The following is a 17,512-nucleotide window of genomic DNA, read 5'->3' as shown; positions in this document are numbered from 1 at the left end:
ACTTTGATGTATTGTCATAGTAAAGTGTTATAGTTCATATATTGTTCCTTTTATATGCTACTTATTGGATTTATTGAAAGAATTAGAGCAAAAGGCCAATTAAAACCATATGATACATTTGACTCAATGAACGGTCATAACAGACAGGATATGATGGCTAATCCAGCTCATTAAACTTGAGCATCTCCATCTGTCTCTAGAATCAGGTCAGAAAAACATATTGCATAAGGACGGATGTGCCAGGGTCTCTCTTTCTTCTTCTGTCTTTCTCTTTCTCTCTCATCCTCTCTCTCTCTTCTTTCTTGCTCTTCTTTCTCTCTCTTTCTCTCTTTTCTCTCTCTCTATGTCTGTGCTGAGATTTTTCAGTAAGGCAGCCAGCAGGACTGAGTGGGTGGAGAATATGATTTTAGCGCAGATCTTTGCTCGATGCCTCCGTGCTCAGGGTTTTAATGTCGGGAATAGTGTGTGAACATTTTTATAATCAGATAGGTAAAAAAGTCCTTCCAGACCTTGTACAACTTTAGTTCAGTAATCTTGAAATTTTTCTTATACTACATACTCAAAAATAATTATGTATTTTAGTTTATAAATAACAGTTTGTTTAACCAATCCAAGGTTGCTGGGAACCAGATAGTTATGAATAAAAATTCTATTAACCAATACAGTTTGTTCCACATTTAGGTGTTCAGTCATGCATCAGCACCTGCTTTGTTTTGGAAACAGTAAGTGTGGAGTTTTCTAATGCAGGGTTAGATATTTGTTTTTCTCACACTGACCTAGAACACTGCCCTGTGCTCCGAGTGATTTCTCACAAATGACGGAAGACACTCAACCACTCTTTTCCAGTCAGGTCCAGCTGGTTGGAAAACGGAGCTCTGTTTGTTAAGGCAGTCACATTAGTGACTTATGGTCACATTAGGACCATGAAAAAACAAAACACATTGGGGTAAGATATACGCACCTATCATCACGGCTGTTTACGGAAACCCATAAGGGAACAGGAGCTGATGTTGTAATCGGAGCGTGTTTCCTGAGCACAGACATGCATGTGATCATTAAGCATCATTATGGAGTACTGCAGTGACTCTGAGAATGGTTTGTGTCATATGCAGTCTGGGTGTGAAGGCTCCGCACTGGAAAACATAAGTAGCTACATGTCTGTATGGTCCAGTATCTCTCCTTTCAATTTGTGTTCATGGAATGTGTTCTCTTTGCGCTCACCACACTAACACATACTTGGCACGCAGTGCTAACACACACACACTATGTATGATATACTAGCAAACGAATTTTATCAGTGTGAAATTTTTTAGAAACAGTGCTGTTCATAGGAGCTGTGTGACAAAGGAAAGAAATATTTCTTTGAAGCTGGCATGTGTGGGCTATGACAAGACTTTCCATTAACTGTAAACAAAGAGATTAAATCAGAGGTTTAAATAAAAACCTTATTACACACCATCCACTGATACACATGAACTGAAAAGGATGAGGAGGAGGTTATCAGTGTACTCAATGAGTTATACTGTGGATGAGAGATGTTTAATGAATATCATCTTTTTTGAATGCTATTGTAAAAGGGAGGAGTGTCCAGATTCTTTATCATATGTCAATGTATCGACAGAATGCAATTAGCTACTGAAATAAATGGTTTTGTGTGATAGTCTGCATTTAACCTTGGCTTTCCCATTTCTGAGAGTAACTGACGTGTTAGCTGTGCCCTCATTTGTCGCCTGTTTTCATGCATAATTCATGAAACAGTTGTGTTCTGAAAATGGCACATAAGATGGGGAGACTCTGAGTCTGTTTTCAGTGTCAAAAATAAAAGTGTGCTTGCTCTTCCCCAGTGACACACACACACACACCACAGGCCCTACAGGTCACCACAGGTTTCATAGTGTCTGTAGTCATGGGAGTAAAGTGGATTATGACTCACCACCTTTACTTTTGCTGGGAATGAGTTGTTCTTCCTCATAGGTGAATTCTTATTATGTCCTGTTTTCTTCTTGTTTTGACTCTTGTCATGATACAGCTAAAACATGATAAAAACATGATATTCACTATGTCCCATTGTAATAGTGAGTGAGATTTTGAGCTGTCTTGACATTATTACAGAGCATTGTCTTCTCCACACTTAACGATTTGAACATAGGCCACACACCAGATAAACTGACACCTTTGATGTAGATCTGAGAGTGACTGCTGCTCCTCCCACTGTCGCCAGCGTTCGCGTCAAATACACGCAGAGCAACAGCTAGCCAATCAGATTTCAGCTGCTGTATACTACATACGGCATGCCCTCCCACTCTCTCTGTTCATTCATGACAAACTAGCAGAGAGACCATGAGCTTTGGAGGAATGGCACTCTGTTCCAACAGCTTGCTGTTCAGTGTGGCAGGTAAGAACAAACCTGTCTCCACGGAAACGTGCTCGGGTAGGATGTTTTTACATCTCAGTTTACTGTCTTTTTAGACCTCAGTGTCTATCACAGTGTTGAGAGGAATATTTGGATACAAAAGAATAAAGACCAAAGATTTTTTTGTGGTTTTTTTTTCTTTCTTTTTGAAGTTGGTCATTCAGGAGTGTTTAACTGAAGAGTTTACAGCTGGATTAATTGAGGTCTTCCTCTTATGCAGTACTGTCCATAAATTTGCCTCTACACAGAACAATCTCATGAAACTGACCTGTCAGGTGTGGTATGTGTATGTGTGTGCGTGCATGTGTGTGTGTGTACTTGTTTTTGCTAGATTAGGTGAGCATTTTACTGAAAGCACACTTTTCTACTTGGGATGCCTTGTCAAACTAGGGTCAAAATCATAGTCCCCACAGGTAAAAAAAAATGCATAGCTGCATTTTACAAAAGATATTGTTGTTATTAAGGTGTGTAAACTCTCTCTCTCTCTGTGTGTGTGTGTGTGTGTGTGTATTGTGCATGTCGTTTTTGTGTGTGTGTGCTTGTGCGCTTAGTTTATGAACATATGGGAATGTATTCCATGTCAAATGAATGACAGTAATAAAAAAAAAAAAAAGTAAAACTGTATACTTCATTAATACTGAATATGGAAGTGACATGAAATGAACTGGAGCGAACTGAACTGGACTGAACTTGTCTTTGTTTTCATTGCTGTAGCTAATGGAACAGCAGGCAGTCAGCTCTCTACTCCACGATCTGGAAAGTCTCCCAGTCCGTCACCCACCAGTCCGGCCAGTCTCAGACGACGAAGGGTGAGCCTGTCTGACCTCTGACCTTTGTTCTGAACCCTTTTTACTTTAATATTCACTCCCAAAAAGACTGGGTTAATGTATTGTTTGGCTAATATCAGAAAAGAGGTTCTGCAACAGGTTCATTTGAAAATGAAAAGAAATGAAGTGTGACAAGGATTAGATACACTGTCTGGCGTTCTGTCTTGTGCACTGATAGAGATAGGAGATGTTAATAAAAAGAAAAAGATAAAGCTAACCACACCTTAACCAGATCAGACCTCTTGTCTAACTACATGGCCATTCTTCTCTTACTTATATATAATTGTTGTCTGTATGTGAACCGTGGAAAACAATGCCCTGATCAGTTGGTTCCATATGCATTTCAGCAGCCGTGTGTCAGCAGCCAGTGGAACATGCAGATGAGTACATGCTCACACACATATAGATAGACCAGATGAACTCAATCTAACTCCCTGTGCAGCAGGAAGGTTTCCTAGCAACAACAGATATGTCCTCACATCTGGCTAGTTTCCCCCTGCACCAGTCTCATTCACAGTGCAGCTAAGAATGAAAACACACTGTTTCCAGAGTGTAGCCTGACTGTCTAAGACTGACATGTTACTGGCTTTTTCCCCCTGTGTCTATGACTTCATACTATTTTCATTTTTATTTTATATCAGGCTGCTCAGGAATGAAGCACAGAAACACTTTTTTCTATCATTTTTCAGTCAGAGAGTAATTGAACAGATGATGTAACCGTGACATTGTTCACCATGGGGATAACTCCATATGTACTCCATAATAATTTAATTTATTTTTAAACGGTACCATAATGAAAGCTCTGTTTTGAAATCAGTACCTCAGTCATACATTGCTTTTTCACATTTCCCATTGTATTCATGTCTCTGGTTTACTGGTGCTTGTCTCTCCTGTCTGCCTAATTTCAAAATGCTATAGCTCCAGAGAGAAGCTGCTTGCTTTAAATTTTAATTTCTCAATGAGATAGGTCCTGTATTATTATCATTTTTTAACAAGCAGTACTTATTCTTGATGATTTCTATGCAACTCAGTCCCTTTGCTCCAGTGTGCAGTTATGTTCTCATAAATAACATGCTGGTTATTTGAAGAGATGAGGTAATGCATACACAAAACACTGGAGATTCAGCGAATGAATAAACCATTCTGCTTTCTGCTCTATACATATGTATGAAAATAAACCAGGAGCTGGTTTGATGTAGTGTTTATATATATATATATATATATATATATATATATATAACACTGCAGAACCAGGAGTGGTTTATTTTGATTACAGAATACAGAGTGGTTTATTTTGGTTACGCAGAATGGAATAGTTTATTTTGATTACAATACAGTAAACACAGCGGTTTGGAGGTGAATAAATGGATAAACAAGACAATCATGAAAATGAGGATTTATTTTTACTCTGTTGTAGGGTTTACTGCAAAATCTGTCAAGGGCCAGTGTCTGAACTAGTGTTGGATATTTGGGTGTTGGATAAAAGTGTTGGATAAAATTATTAAGAATAACTAAAAATGCTGAGTGCCCATGTCTAGCACTGCCTTTAGCAAGACTCCTTTACATTGATACTGTCAAACGTGTTGAATTGAAAACTTGATATTAGATTTTAGAAACCTGCTATTAAAATTCAAGGAATTAACGTCAACTTTTAAAAATCTCATATCCAATTTCAGAAACATGGAAAAAATCAAAATATCAGCGTTCATGTTCAAAAACTTATATCTGTCACAAAACAAAACTTAATTTCAAATTTAAAAGATATTTCATTTCAAAAGCAATACAAGAGGACTTTACATACAGAGCAAAGCCTTAATATGAAATTTGAAAAATTCAATATCAGTTTTCCAGAATAGATTGTACATCATTTCTTAAGATGTCTCTAAATACTGAGCGGTTGGAAAAGAATTTAAAACAACATTTTCACTGTTTTTAACCAGAGTCAGTGCAGAACAAAGCCACAGCCTGAAGAGTCAAAGCAAACAGTTGTATGGTATTGACTGGGTGTGGAAAAGCCAATGGCACTCTGTACCTGAAGTTCAGAAGAGTACAACATAACATACAGACCACTCATTTAAAACCTTTGTACAATGTGAAGACATGGACAAGTCTGCAAGGCAGGGCTTCTATTTCAGTGCAAAGGCACTGAACATTTTCAGTCAGCTTATTTCAGTCAGTCTTACCAGTCTTTGCTGTCTATTCAGCTCCTGTATGTCATGTCAGTTATGGGGTAGAGTTTTGATGGGCTATTTTAGAGAGAAACAGTTTATTCATTTAAATTAATTTCAGATTGAAAATGCAGGTCACCCAAATACAGGCCCAAAGCTCAAGCAACACAAGCGTGTTAGCAGCACCAGTCTGTCAGCAGCATCACAGACATGTCTACTCAGAGCATTAGTACATCTATCAATTCACTTTAGCCAGTGTGAAAGGATCAGCTCCCAATCAGAATGTGATCTGGTCCTGTCCTAGACAGTCACATGCTATGACCACACATGCTCTGATCGATGTCTAGTTGACCAGTGATGCACAGTGTAATGTGCTGCTTTGTGAGAGTACTGTGGCTCTGTTAAAGAGGTTTCCTCAGATCTGGGTCAGGCTTTGTTTTTCAGGGTTAATTTTGGGTTTCGAAAATATTGCTGAATGTCTCCTTACCTGTTCTTTTCTGCTCTCATGCTCTTAGTGTTATTAACCTGGCTAGCACTGAGTTGTTTCCATGGAAACTGTCTTTTTCCCTCTGCAGTGACATATAGGCTCTCTGTGAGACTTAGAGCATTAACAGGCATAAGTGTGCCACTCCTGTTATATGACTATCACATTTCTGCATTGTCTCTTTATATCAACATAAACTGCCTGTAATTTCCAGTCTAAGGTAATGATTTTCTCTCACGGCTTAAGCATATTTTTGCGCTACTGTCTTTTCCGATGAGGTGTCCTGTATTCTTTGGAGAAACGTTCCTTTTCCAAAATGCGCATGTTTAGTATACCCTGAGAACAGGATACAAAGGCATATTGTTTTTCTATTGACTGCCTGTCTGAAAAGACCCCTGTGATCTTTCATTGAATTTTATATTTTATGCTCTCCAGCATTTATCCATATAATAAGAAAAAGTCAACGAGTTCTTACTGGTGGTCACTACTGAATGACTATTATTAGAATTCACCAATTTAAATGTGGAAAAAACTAATCTCTGTCTCTCTCTCTCTCATTCTGTCAGGGTTCCCAGCACAGTGGCTCATCTCTATCTCTGGCCTCCACTAAAGTGTGTAGTTCTATGGATGAAGGAGATGGGCCAGGAAGTGAGGGTAAGACTGAGATCTGAGGTACAGTGTGAGATGTGTTAATGAGCCAGTCAGTACATGTGCACTGTAAGCTCAACTAAGCTGAGTGTACTTAAATCATTTAAGGCAGCTTGCTTATTGTTTTTATTCTTATTTAAAACAACTCGTAACCTGTTTAGTCAAATAAAAATCAGCAACTTTGCCTTTCCATGCAGAGAAAAAAATCGCAAAATATAAGATCAAAACTCACCAAGTTTTGAAGTATGGAGGGTAATATAAATTCAATTGTCATGCCAGCCAATTAGAGGCTGCAGGGTTCCTTGAGGAGGTGTGGTCTGGGCCAGAAATTCATGATTCATTTCTATTCAACTTAGTCATCCATCAAACTAGAGATACAATCAAAATAGTGCAATACACTAAGACTGGATAAGTAATACAGTCAAACTTAAAACATCTATGCAATGCATACTTAAATAGTTTAATTAGATAGAAATATGATGTTAACAGTGTAGATTAGTCATCGGTCAGCTCTTTGTCACAAACAGCAAAAGAAAAAAAGAAAAAGAAAAAAAAGAAACTAGCTGGATTTCATTCCTGATACACAAGACTCCCATTTCTGCTTCAGATTTGGATATAGAAGATATGCTGTATTGTGATGTGTTTGTAATTTGAATAGTTTGATGGTTTGGACGCCACGGTTGGTTTGGTGCTTGAACCTGAAGACGGCCCCATGGCAGCTCACTGCACTAGAACACAACTGACTAAAAGAAGCCCATGTGAAATAATTAGAATCATAGCATCTTATCTTTGTACGTTAGACTGAGAATACTGTACAATGTTATAAGTATTGAATTCATGAGCAAATGATGAATTCAATAGGCAGTGTGAGTGTATTATATATGTGTGTGTGTGTGTGTGTTTTTGTTAGCTGAGCTGATGGATGAGTATCCTCAGATTCCTGCCCTGATAGCAGAGAGGTATAAAGTGGGACGGACGATAGGGGACGGGAACTTTGCTGTCGTGCGTGAGTGTGTGGAGAGATCCACAGGCAGAGAGTACGCACTGAAGATCATCAGCAAGGCCAAGTGCAGAGGAAAGGTGAGACAGTGCTGGTTTTACTGGGCACCGGTACAATACAGTCAATCCTCCAGCACCAGAGAATGTAAGATAGCAGTCCTAGCTTTTAACTCGTACATTAAACTCAGGAAAGACATTACTGTACCGTCCTGCATCTCACAAGTTTACAGTATAAGAGCACAGAATAAATATGAATCAGAGCATTGGGTAATATTGGTGATGTGTGTGTATCACACAGTAGTTTATGTGTTCTGGAGTGAATGTGATGACTCTCCATGGGGACATGTGTGTAATTAGAGACATTAGAGTCAAATGTGTGCTCCTCTGTCACAGGAGCATATGATTCAGAATGAGGTGTCCATCCTGAGAAGAGTCAAACACCCCAACATCGTCCTGCTCATCGAGGAGATGGACACACAGAATGAGCTTTACCTGGTCATGGAGCTGGTCAAGGTACCGGGCACCTGAACACTGTGTTCAGTCAGTGCTTTACCCCATTCATTACTGCCCATACATTCCTGTCCATCAGAGAAAACATTAATGTTATCAGGAGATAATTAAGAGTTTAGTGTTAGCTCTTGCATTTTCAAGGGTTAATAAAATATGTGGTATTTAGAGTATTTATTTCGATCTGTCTCTCTTTTCCATGGCATAAATACATATTTTTATAATATGTACGAATCTGATGTTTTTTTGTGTGTATCATTAAAGAATTGAAGTGTCAAATAAAACAGTTGTAATGAACTAAATTGATTCAGACAGTAATGCCACTGTGTTTACTGTATTGTACACTGTGATTTTTATATTACTCATAAAAAAGTTTGTATTCATTTTTCACTTCATGATGTTACAACCAACTTATAATGTTATTGAACCACATTGTGTGAAGTGCGTTTTTTTTTTTTTTCAATGTTACATATGTGAAATACAGATGTTCCATGGCAGGCAGACGTTGCTTTTTCATGTGCCAGTATCATGTTGGTCAGTGCTCTGTTTACTGAAGTAACTCGGACCAGGACTGATGGGAAAAAAACAAAAGTGTGAACTGAGAATACCTCTGATGTATTTCAAATTAAATCGAATCAAATGTTTGTTTCTGTTTTAAACTGTTGTCAGGAGGGAGACTTTAACAGGCTATTGATTTTCAAAAATGTGTGTGTGTGTGTGTGTAGGGCGGTGACCTGTTTGATGCCATCACCTCCTCCAATAAGTACACAGAACGAGATGCCAGTGGTATGCTGTATAATCTGGCCAGTGCCATCAAATACCTGCACAGCCTCAACATCGTTCACCGCGACATCAAACCTGAGAATCTACTGGTGAGTCCTGACCTCTGACCCATGAGCACTTCGTCTCCATCTCCAGTAGACCACACTACAGCTTATACTGGAACAAGGAGAGTTTCCTGCTCCTCTCTTCTACCTTCACTATAACAACTTCACACACACACTTTTATCCTTACATGTCCTGGCCTTTCAGTGTCAGGAACTGATTAGAGCAAAACTACTCTGTCAATCGCCTGCAAGGAGGAATAATTAAAAAAAAAAAACAGAAAAAAGAGAGAACAGAGAGAAGAAGGTATTGTATTCTTTTTGAGGGGAAAGGGAAGGTGAGGTGTTTATAACAGTGATTGTGTAGGAGTTTGGTTGAGTTTGGTGCTGGAGTTGTCAGTGTAGGGGTGGGGGAAAAAGTGGCTTCTCAGAGCATGGCTGATGACTTCACTTTACATGGACACATTGACTGAGTCATACATGCCTACACTTTACATGGACACATTGACTGAGTCATACATGCCTACACTTTACATGGACACATTGACTGCGTCATACATGCCTACACTTTACATGGACACATTGACTGAGTCATACATGCCTACACTTTACATGGACACATTGACTGAGTCATACATGCCTACACTTTACATGGACACACTGACTGAGTCATACATGCCTACAATTTACATGGACACATTGACTGAGTCATACATGCCTACACTTTACATGGACACACTGACTGAGTCATACATGCCTACACTTTACATGGACACACTGACTGAGTCATACATGCCTACACTTTACATGGACACACTGACTGAGTCATACATGCCTACACTTTACATGGACACACTGACTCAGTCAATGAGTCATACGTACCTGTACGTACACTAATGATAGAGCCTTTTTCTGAAAAAAAAAACAAAAAAAAACCCACCGCAGTACTTGCCTGTCTGTAAGTGTGGTGTGTAAGGGAGTAAGAAGAATCCCATAACCTGCCCTTGATTGTGACAGTGACCTGTTTTTAGACATTTTTACAGGAATATATTGTCTTGGTTAGGAATTGGCACTGTAAGATTTAGCCATAAAATGGAATAAGTGCTAAAATGCGATAGATATCGCCTTTCGTGCCTCTGTGTATGAGGATGCATATGAAAACGAAAAGAAAATCTCACTTCTGTGTATGAGGATGCATATATGACAACAAAAAGAAAATCTCACCTCTGTGTATGGAGTTGTATTTGGGACACATGGGAATGGTCAACCCATGTGACTAGTGCATTAAATGAAACCTAAAGGCAAGCTGTTCACATAAAAAGAGCTCTTCTTTAGAGAGGAGTGATCTTTCATGAGCTCTTCTTTAGGAAGGGACACACTATAAACCACAGAAAGCTTGTGGTAGTTTTTGACATGAGCATTTGCTTGTGCTTCAGGTTTATGAACACCAGGATGGTAGTAAGTCTCTCAAGCTGGGAGACTTTGGTTTGGCCACATTGGTGGACGGCCCGCTGTTTACGGTGTGTGGTACACCGACCTACGTGGCCCCAGAGATCATCGCTGAGACTGGGTGGGTCATATACTCTCTCTGTACCTCACCTGGGTCGCTTACATAACACACTCTCAGACCAATCAACACAGCTCTGTTAGAGAAGACTGACATAAACACAGCTCTGATCGAGAAGACTGACACAAACACAGCTCTGATAGAGAAGACTGACACAAACACAGCTCTGATCGAGAAGACTGACACAAACACAGCTCTGTCAGAGAAGACTGACACAAACACAGCTCTGATCGAGAAGACTGACACAAACACAGCTCTGATCGAGAATACTGACACAAACACAGCTCTGATAGAGAAGACTGACACAAACACAGCTCTGATAGAGAAGACTGACACAAACACAGCTCTGATCGAGAATACTGACACAAACACAGCTCTGATAGAGAAGACTGACACAAACACAGCTCTGATCGAGAAGACTGACACAAACACGGCTCTGATCGAGAAGACTGACACAAACACGGCTCTGACAGAAAAGACTGACACAAACACAGCTCTGATCGAGAAGACTGACACAAACACAGCTCTGATCGAGAAGACTGACACAAACACAGCTCTGATAGAAAAGACTGACACAAACACAGCTCTGATAGAAAAGACTGACACAAACACAGCTCTGATCGAGAAGGCTGACACAAACACAGCTCTGATCGAGAAGGCTGACACAAACACAGCTCTGATAGAAAAGACTGACACAAACACAGCTCTGATCGAGAAGACTGACACAAACACAGCTCTGTCAGAGAAGACTGACACAAACACAGCTCTGATCGAGAAGACTGACACAAACACAGCTCTGATAGAGAAGACTGACACAAACACAGCTCTGTCAGCGAAGACTGACACAAACACAGCTCTGATAGAAAAGACTGACACAAACACAGCTCTGTCAGAGAAGACTGACACAAACACAGCTCTGATCGAGAAGACTGACACAAACACAGCTCTGTCAGAGAAGACTGACACAAACACAGCTCTGTCAGAGAAGACTGACACAAACACAGCTCTGTCAGAGAAGACTGACACAAACACAGCTCTGATCGAGAAGACTGACACAAACACAGCTCTGATCGAGAAGACTGACACAAACACAGCTCTGTCAGAGAAGACTGACACAAACACAGCTCTGATCGAGAAGACTGACACAAACACAGCTCTGATCGAGAAGACTGACACAAACACAGCTCTGACAGAAAAGACTGACACAAACACAGCTCTGATCGAGAAGACTGACACAAACACAGCTCTGTCAGAGAAGACTGACACAAACACAGCTCTGATCGAGAAGACTGACACAAACACAGCTCTGATCGAGAAGACTGACACAAACACAGCTCTGATAGAAAAGACTGACACAAACACAGCTCTGATAGAAAAGACTGACACAAACACAGCTCTGATCGAGAAGACTGACACAAACACAGCTCTGTCAGAGAAGACTGACACAAACACAGCTCTGATCGAGAAGACTGACACAAACACAGCTCTGATAGAGAAGACTGACACAAACACAGCTCTGATAGAGAAGACTGACACAAACACAGCTCTGTCAGCGAAGACTGACACAAACACAGCTCTGATAGAAAAGACTGACACAAACACAGCTCTGATCGAGAAGACTGACACAAACACAGCTCTGATCGAGAAGACTGACACAAACACAGCTCTGTCAGAGAAGACTGACACAAACACGGCTCTGATAGAGAAGACTGACACAAACACAGCTCTGATAGAGAAGACTGACACAAACACGGCTCTGAAAGAGAAGACTGACACAAACACGGCTCTGAAAGAGAAGACTGACACAAACACGGCTCTGAAAGAGAAGACTGACACAAACACAGCTCTGATAGAGAAGACTGACACAAACACAGCTCTGAAAGAGAAGACTGACACAAACACAGCTCTGTCAGCGAAGATTTTTATAGAGCACTTTAGTCTGACACAGAAAAGTCCATAAATGTCTCTGTCTCTCTCTCTTTCTCGCTCTCCTTCTTTATCTGTGTGACAGTTATGGTTTGAAGGTGGATATCTGGGCAGCCGGTGTCATCACATACATCCTGCTTTGTGGCTTCCCTCCATTCCGTGGGTGCGTAGTGTAGATCGCCATATTCACTTATTTTATAAAAAGCGGAATAAAACCCCTCAAGATTAAAAAAAAATCTATGTATTGCCAAGCAGTAAATTCAAGTATCCCATCTTCAAAATCTCTGTTTGGCCTCCAAAGAGTGATAAAACCCCTTTTGTCCTTACTGCTATAGTCCCTGGTGATGCATTGCACTTCCTCCCTCTAGTGGTAAAATTGAGCAGTGCTTTCTAATTCTGTCTTTGCAGGAGTACTGATGATCAAGAGGCTCTGTTTGATCAGATTCTGATAGGTCAGCTTGATTTCCCTCTGCCATACTGGGACAGTGTATCTGACACAGCAAAGGTTTGTCTTCTATAATTAGACTTAAATTTGTTATTCTCTGCACATTAGTAAAGCATTAAAACATTTACCCCAGATCACTGTGTATGTGTTCTTAGCTATTTTCATAATGATGTGTTTGTGCATTGCGCGTCATTTCTTTGTGAGTGTCCGTCATTGCTTTGGCATAGATGTCTAAGCTGACCTCTTTCTCTCTCTCTCTCTCTCTCTCTCCCCACTCCTCTCTCCCACTCTCCCTCTATCTCCCTCTCTCTTCCCCTCCCTCTCCCTCTCTCTCTCTCTCTCTCCCTCTATCTCCCTCTCTCTTCCCCTCCCTCTCCCTCTCTCTCTCTCTCTCTCTCTCTCTCTCCTCTCTCTCTCTCCCCCCCCCCCCTCTCTCTCTCTCTCTCTCTCTGTAGGAGCTCATTAGCTGTATGCTGCAGGTGGAGGTGGAGAAGAGGTTCACTGCCCTGCAGGTTCTGGACCACCCCTGGGTCAATGTGAGCATACTCTTTACCTCACACATGTTTCACTCTCACAGGCCCACTCGTGATACACAAACTCTAATGTAAACCCCAGACAGAAAATCAAAAACAGAAAGCAATGCAGGAACAGTGCAGTGCAACACTTTGTTTTTCTGACAAAAATGTTTTGGATTGAATACAGTAGTTTTGAAGAAATTATCTATTTAATCTACTGTGGTCCTAGTCATTTCATTTCAGGACACCTTGTTAATTCCAGACTTTCTTCCATACGTATCATTCTCACACATTCATCAGTATCGATCCCTCAGTGGGTTTTGAGTGCAGGAGACTTAGTGAAGCCTTAATGTGTGCTCTTTGCAGGATGATGGTTTGTCAGAGAATGAACACCAGTTGTCTGTGGCTGGAAAGATAAAGAAGCATTTCAACACAGGACCCAAGCCCAACAGTTCCACCGCTGGAGTCACGGTCATAACTGTAAGAAATGCTTCCTCAGCTTCCACATGCTGCCCTGTCTTTCCATTTGCTTCCGTTTAGCTCTCAGACCATAAGTGACTCAGGCTCTCAATATTGAATTCATGCATGTACAGATGGCTCATGCTTCTTCTGTGTTTTTTTCCCAGTTTTTTAACTGCTTATAAAGACTTTTGCTTCTGCAAAGGTCTATCTGAATTTCCCTTCATTAGACATTCTGAGCATAGTTAGACAGCAGGACTTCTGTGGAGCAGCTCTGGCAGTAAGGGGGCTGTTGATTCAGTGAGGAGATGCTTTTACCTCCATCTCATGTCCTGCTTAGTCTGCTTCTCTCTCATTCAGCTTCTCTGACCAGCTGACTCCTTCACTGGCTGTGCTCCCATTGACACCTCCTTGTGTCTCTGCTCCTGGCAGACCTCACCTCCAGCCTAAACATGCTTCTCTCTTTCTCTGTCTCTAGCCCAGGCCTCCACACCTTCTCCTCTCTCTCTTTCTCTTATGACTGCTGTTAGCACCGTTGTCAGGGATAGTGATCAGTAATGCTTTGTTTTCTTGTGTTTCAGTGTTTAAAGTTTGTTTCTCTCTCACATTTTCTTCCTGTGTCTCCCTTTCAGAATCCAGATATGTCTTTTAGTTTCACACACACACACACACACACACACACACACACACACACACACACACACACACAATCTTTCTTTAACACTGCTCTTTAGCAGTTCAGGTCCATCAGTCTAGAGAATAATTTATATAAATGATATATATATGAAGGATTTCCAACTCCGACTGCACCTTTCAGTTTGATATTTTAACTTTTCTTTCTATATTTGTTTATCCATATTTATCTAGTCTTGAGCGTGTTAGTGGTCTAAAGTGGATAGTGAGAAAATGGTTGTCATGATGTTTAGACAGAGAAGACAGGCCGTGTTGTGTATGTAGCAGACTGGTGTGGCTGTGTCTGTACTGTAGCTGTGTTGTGTCAGCTCACTTAAAACACTCTTTGCTGTGAAGCATTTTCCTTCTGCTAAAAACTGAACAGCACGTTTAGCTTAGAGCTGATGCTGTTGGACTCCACTCTGACTGTTAGGATAAGGAGAGAAAACAGGGCTGTTTTAAAAGATAAACCACTGAGATGCCCCCGTTTCTCTCTGCTCAGCCTGACGACGGGTTTGCCATCACGCGATCAGGGTCTTTGGACTACCCACACCCAGGGATGTTTTGGATAAGGTATGGGGTGCTTACCCACAGTGTTTCCATGGCAACGTGCTGGCAGTCTCCATCACGCCCTGTTCCCTTTCCTCTCGCACACAGACTGTAAAGTTTCTTTCCCTGCAGAACGGGATGAAACAGAGCTTTAAATTTAGCTTACTGAACTCTGGAATCCATTTTTTTCTCTCCAGCTTCTCTCTCCATGCCAAGCTTTATTCATTTTCATCACTCCCTTTTTGCCAGCTTCCTCCATCCCACTCTCCTCTGCTGCGTCCTCGCTCGCTCACTCACTCACTCACTCACTCACTCACTCACTGACTCACTCATGTGTTCATAAGCACTCATCTCTCGTGTGGCAGGACAGTAGACCGTATGTAACCTATACCCCAACTGTGATGCACTTGGGTAGTGTCATACTAGCTGTGATGTATGAGTTTTGTATGGGACGTGTTAAATGTTAAGTCAAACTATTAGCATGAACTATGATATGTGTGTGTGTGTGTGTGTGTGTGTGTGTATCAGCTGTGTGTATGTTTGTGATGTGTGTGGGTGTGATGTGTGTGCGTGCGTGGAGTCCTAGTGTGAGTGCTTAGTGTCTCCTGCCCAGTGGATTTGTTAGCAGTCTCTCTCACGATTTCCTGGTCTTCCAATCTGTGGAATATGTTTGGAACTCGTCAGCTTTCCTTGGAATGGGACGGAATTTACAGTTCTGTTGTCCACTGTCTTCAGGGTGCTTGTGCTTCTTCTCAAAGCTATACGTTTATGAGCCTGTAAAATTCAAAACAATTTAGAGGGTATCATTTTCCCTCAACAAACAAAAAACCCTAGCAAAATAGTTTTCTACTGCAGAATATTTAAATAAAAATAACACACTGTAATAAATAAATAAATGTGTAACAGGCAGCCCAGAACATAAGGTGCAATATAACTTCTAAGGGTTTTTTCCCCTTTTTTTGTTATTTGAAAATGTTGCTTAGAGTTTCTTCATTAAAATAAAATGCTAATATTTTTCTATTTGTAAAAGAAAGCACAAGTGGCCCAAAAAATGTGTTTGTTAAAATTCACTCAGTGCTCCTCCACTCTCCTCCCTCCCTCCTCCTCTCCTCGCCTCGCCTCTCCTCTCTTCTCTTCTCTTCTCTTCTCTTCTCTTCTCTTCTCTTCTCTTCTCTTCTCTTCTCTTCTCTTCTCTTCTCTTCTCTTCTCTTCTCCTCCTCCTCCTTAGACCACCGCTCTTGATAAGGAGAGGCAGATTTTCAGACGAAGACGCCACCAGGATGTGAGACCCGCAGCCCAGAAGGCACAGATCAATCTCCAGTCTGCCACCGCAGCCACTCCAAGGCTCTCCCCTGCCGAATTCACCTCCGAGTCCGAGGACTTGTCCCCCAGCTCTGCCGAGACTGTCCGCTCCCCAAACTCCCCATTCTAGTCACGTATCAGCCACCACTGAACCCCAAACAGATGGATGGATGGATGGATGGAAGGATGGATGGATGGATGGATGGAAGGATGGACGGATGGATGGATGGATGGGGTGGTTGCATGGTGAGAGAAGGGAGAAAAGAGGGGGGAAAAAAGGAAATGCAGAACAGATTAGGATGATAAGTTAACATTGCATTACAAAATATATTAAAGACATCTGTGGTTCACAAAGCCAAAACATGCACCTGTCCGTATTCGTTAGGCCTGTGTGGATGCTTCCCTGTACGACTCAACAGCACTTAACGTGATTCTGTGGGGTGGTCTGAGAACAAGGTTCTCCTTTCTCTCTTCCTCATGAGATGAGTAAAATAAAGATAACTCTCTGTGAATTTATTAGTGCAACCAGTCATTTCTTATCACCTTCTAATCAATGTTTTAGACTCATTAGATGATTATTTTGAGCTTGATTGATTCTTGGCCAGTAGCCAAGTCTTGGCCTGCCTTGTGGTGCCATCTAGTGGTTCAAATGGGAAGTACCACACATAAGCACACACTGAACAGCCCTAACTAACCTCCATCATCTAGTAAATTGAATAGAAAGCACAAACAAACAAAGAAATTTTCCATTTCAAGGCAGTGGCTTGGGATGGACACACACTGGCTGTGGTGAATGGTGCAGTGTGAGACCTCAAGATCTATCTCTTCCATTTAAATGATAAAACCTCACATGCCCTGTAGTGGGCTTTTAATGTACTTTTTGTATAAATTTCATACATTTGAGATTTTTCTAGTTTATTTATTTTAATGTATTCGCTTATGAATTTACTCAAAGTCATTTCAGTTTCTTTTGGGTTTCTGAAATCATAATCATCTTTTCTGTGAAGCTAAAATGATTTTATTTATTCATTTAATTATTTGTGTATTAACATTATTGACTGGGCTCTAGAATGTTCCGTGATCACACTAAAGACATGTGAGATGTAGTGTATATTTTTGGATGTGGATTTGACTGTAGAACTGATTACCGTTCACCATCTGTTCTTATAGAGTTTGAGCTTCTGTCGGGTGGTAGGTGGCGTCATTT

The 17,512-nt window shown here is 40.9% G+C and overlaps 1 protein-coding gene across 1 annotated transcript in view; it reads left to right on the top strand.

Moving 5' to 3' along the window:
• The window catches only part of dclk1b (doublecortin-like kinase 1b), a 44,157-nt gene extending 27,868 nt beyond the window's left edge, over positions 1-16,289 (top strand). Inside the window, exons 6-17 of the mRNA XM_030776864.1 lie at positions 3,128-3,222; positions 6,459-6,546; positions 7,451-7,620; positions 7,933-8,052; positions 8,772-8,918; positions 10,307-10,440; positions 12,449-12,526; positions 12,772-12,868; positions 13,264-13,344; positions 13,690-13,803; positions 14,957-15,027; positions 16,232-16,289. Of these exons, the coding sequence (XP_030632724.1) occupies positions 3,128-3,222; positions 6,459-6,546; positions 7,451-7,620; positions 7,933-8,052; positions 8,772-8,918; positions 10,307-10,440; positions 12,449-12,526; positions 12,772-12,868; positions 13,264-13,344; positions 13,690-13,803; positions 14,957-15,027; positions 16,232-16,289 (1,253 nt within the window). The remainder of the gene's footprint in view (positions 1-3,127; positions 3,223-6,458; positions 6,547-7,450; positions 7,621-7,932; positions 8,053-8,771; positions 8,919-10,306; positions 10,441-12,448; positions 12,527-12,771; positions 12,869-13,263; positions 13,345-13,689; positions 13,804-14,956; positions 15,028-16,231) is intronic.
• The last annotated feature ends 1,223 nt before the right edge of the window (positions 16,290-17,512 follow it).

Source organism: Chanos chanos, chromosome 6 (genome assembly GCF_902362185.1).
Source record: "Chanos chanos chromosome 6, fChaCha1.1, whole genome shotgun sequence".
Taxonomy (NCBI): Eukaryota; Metazoa; Chordata; class Actinopteri; order Gonorynchiformes; family Chanidae; genus Chanos; species Chanos chanos.
The sequence above is the reverse complement of the archived record's forward strand: the minus strand, read 5'-3'. Positions and strand labels throughout refer to the sequence as shown.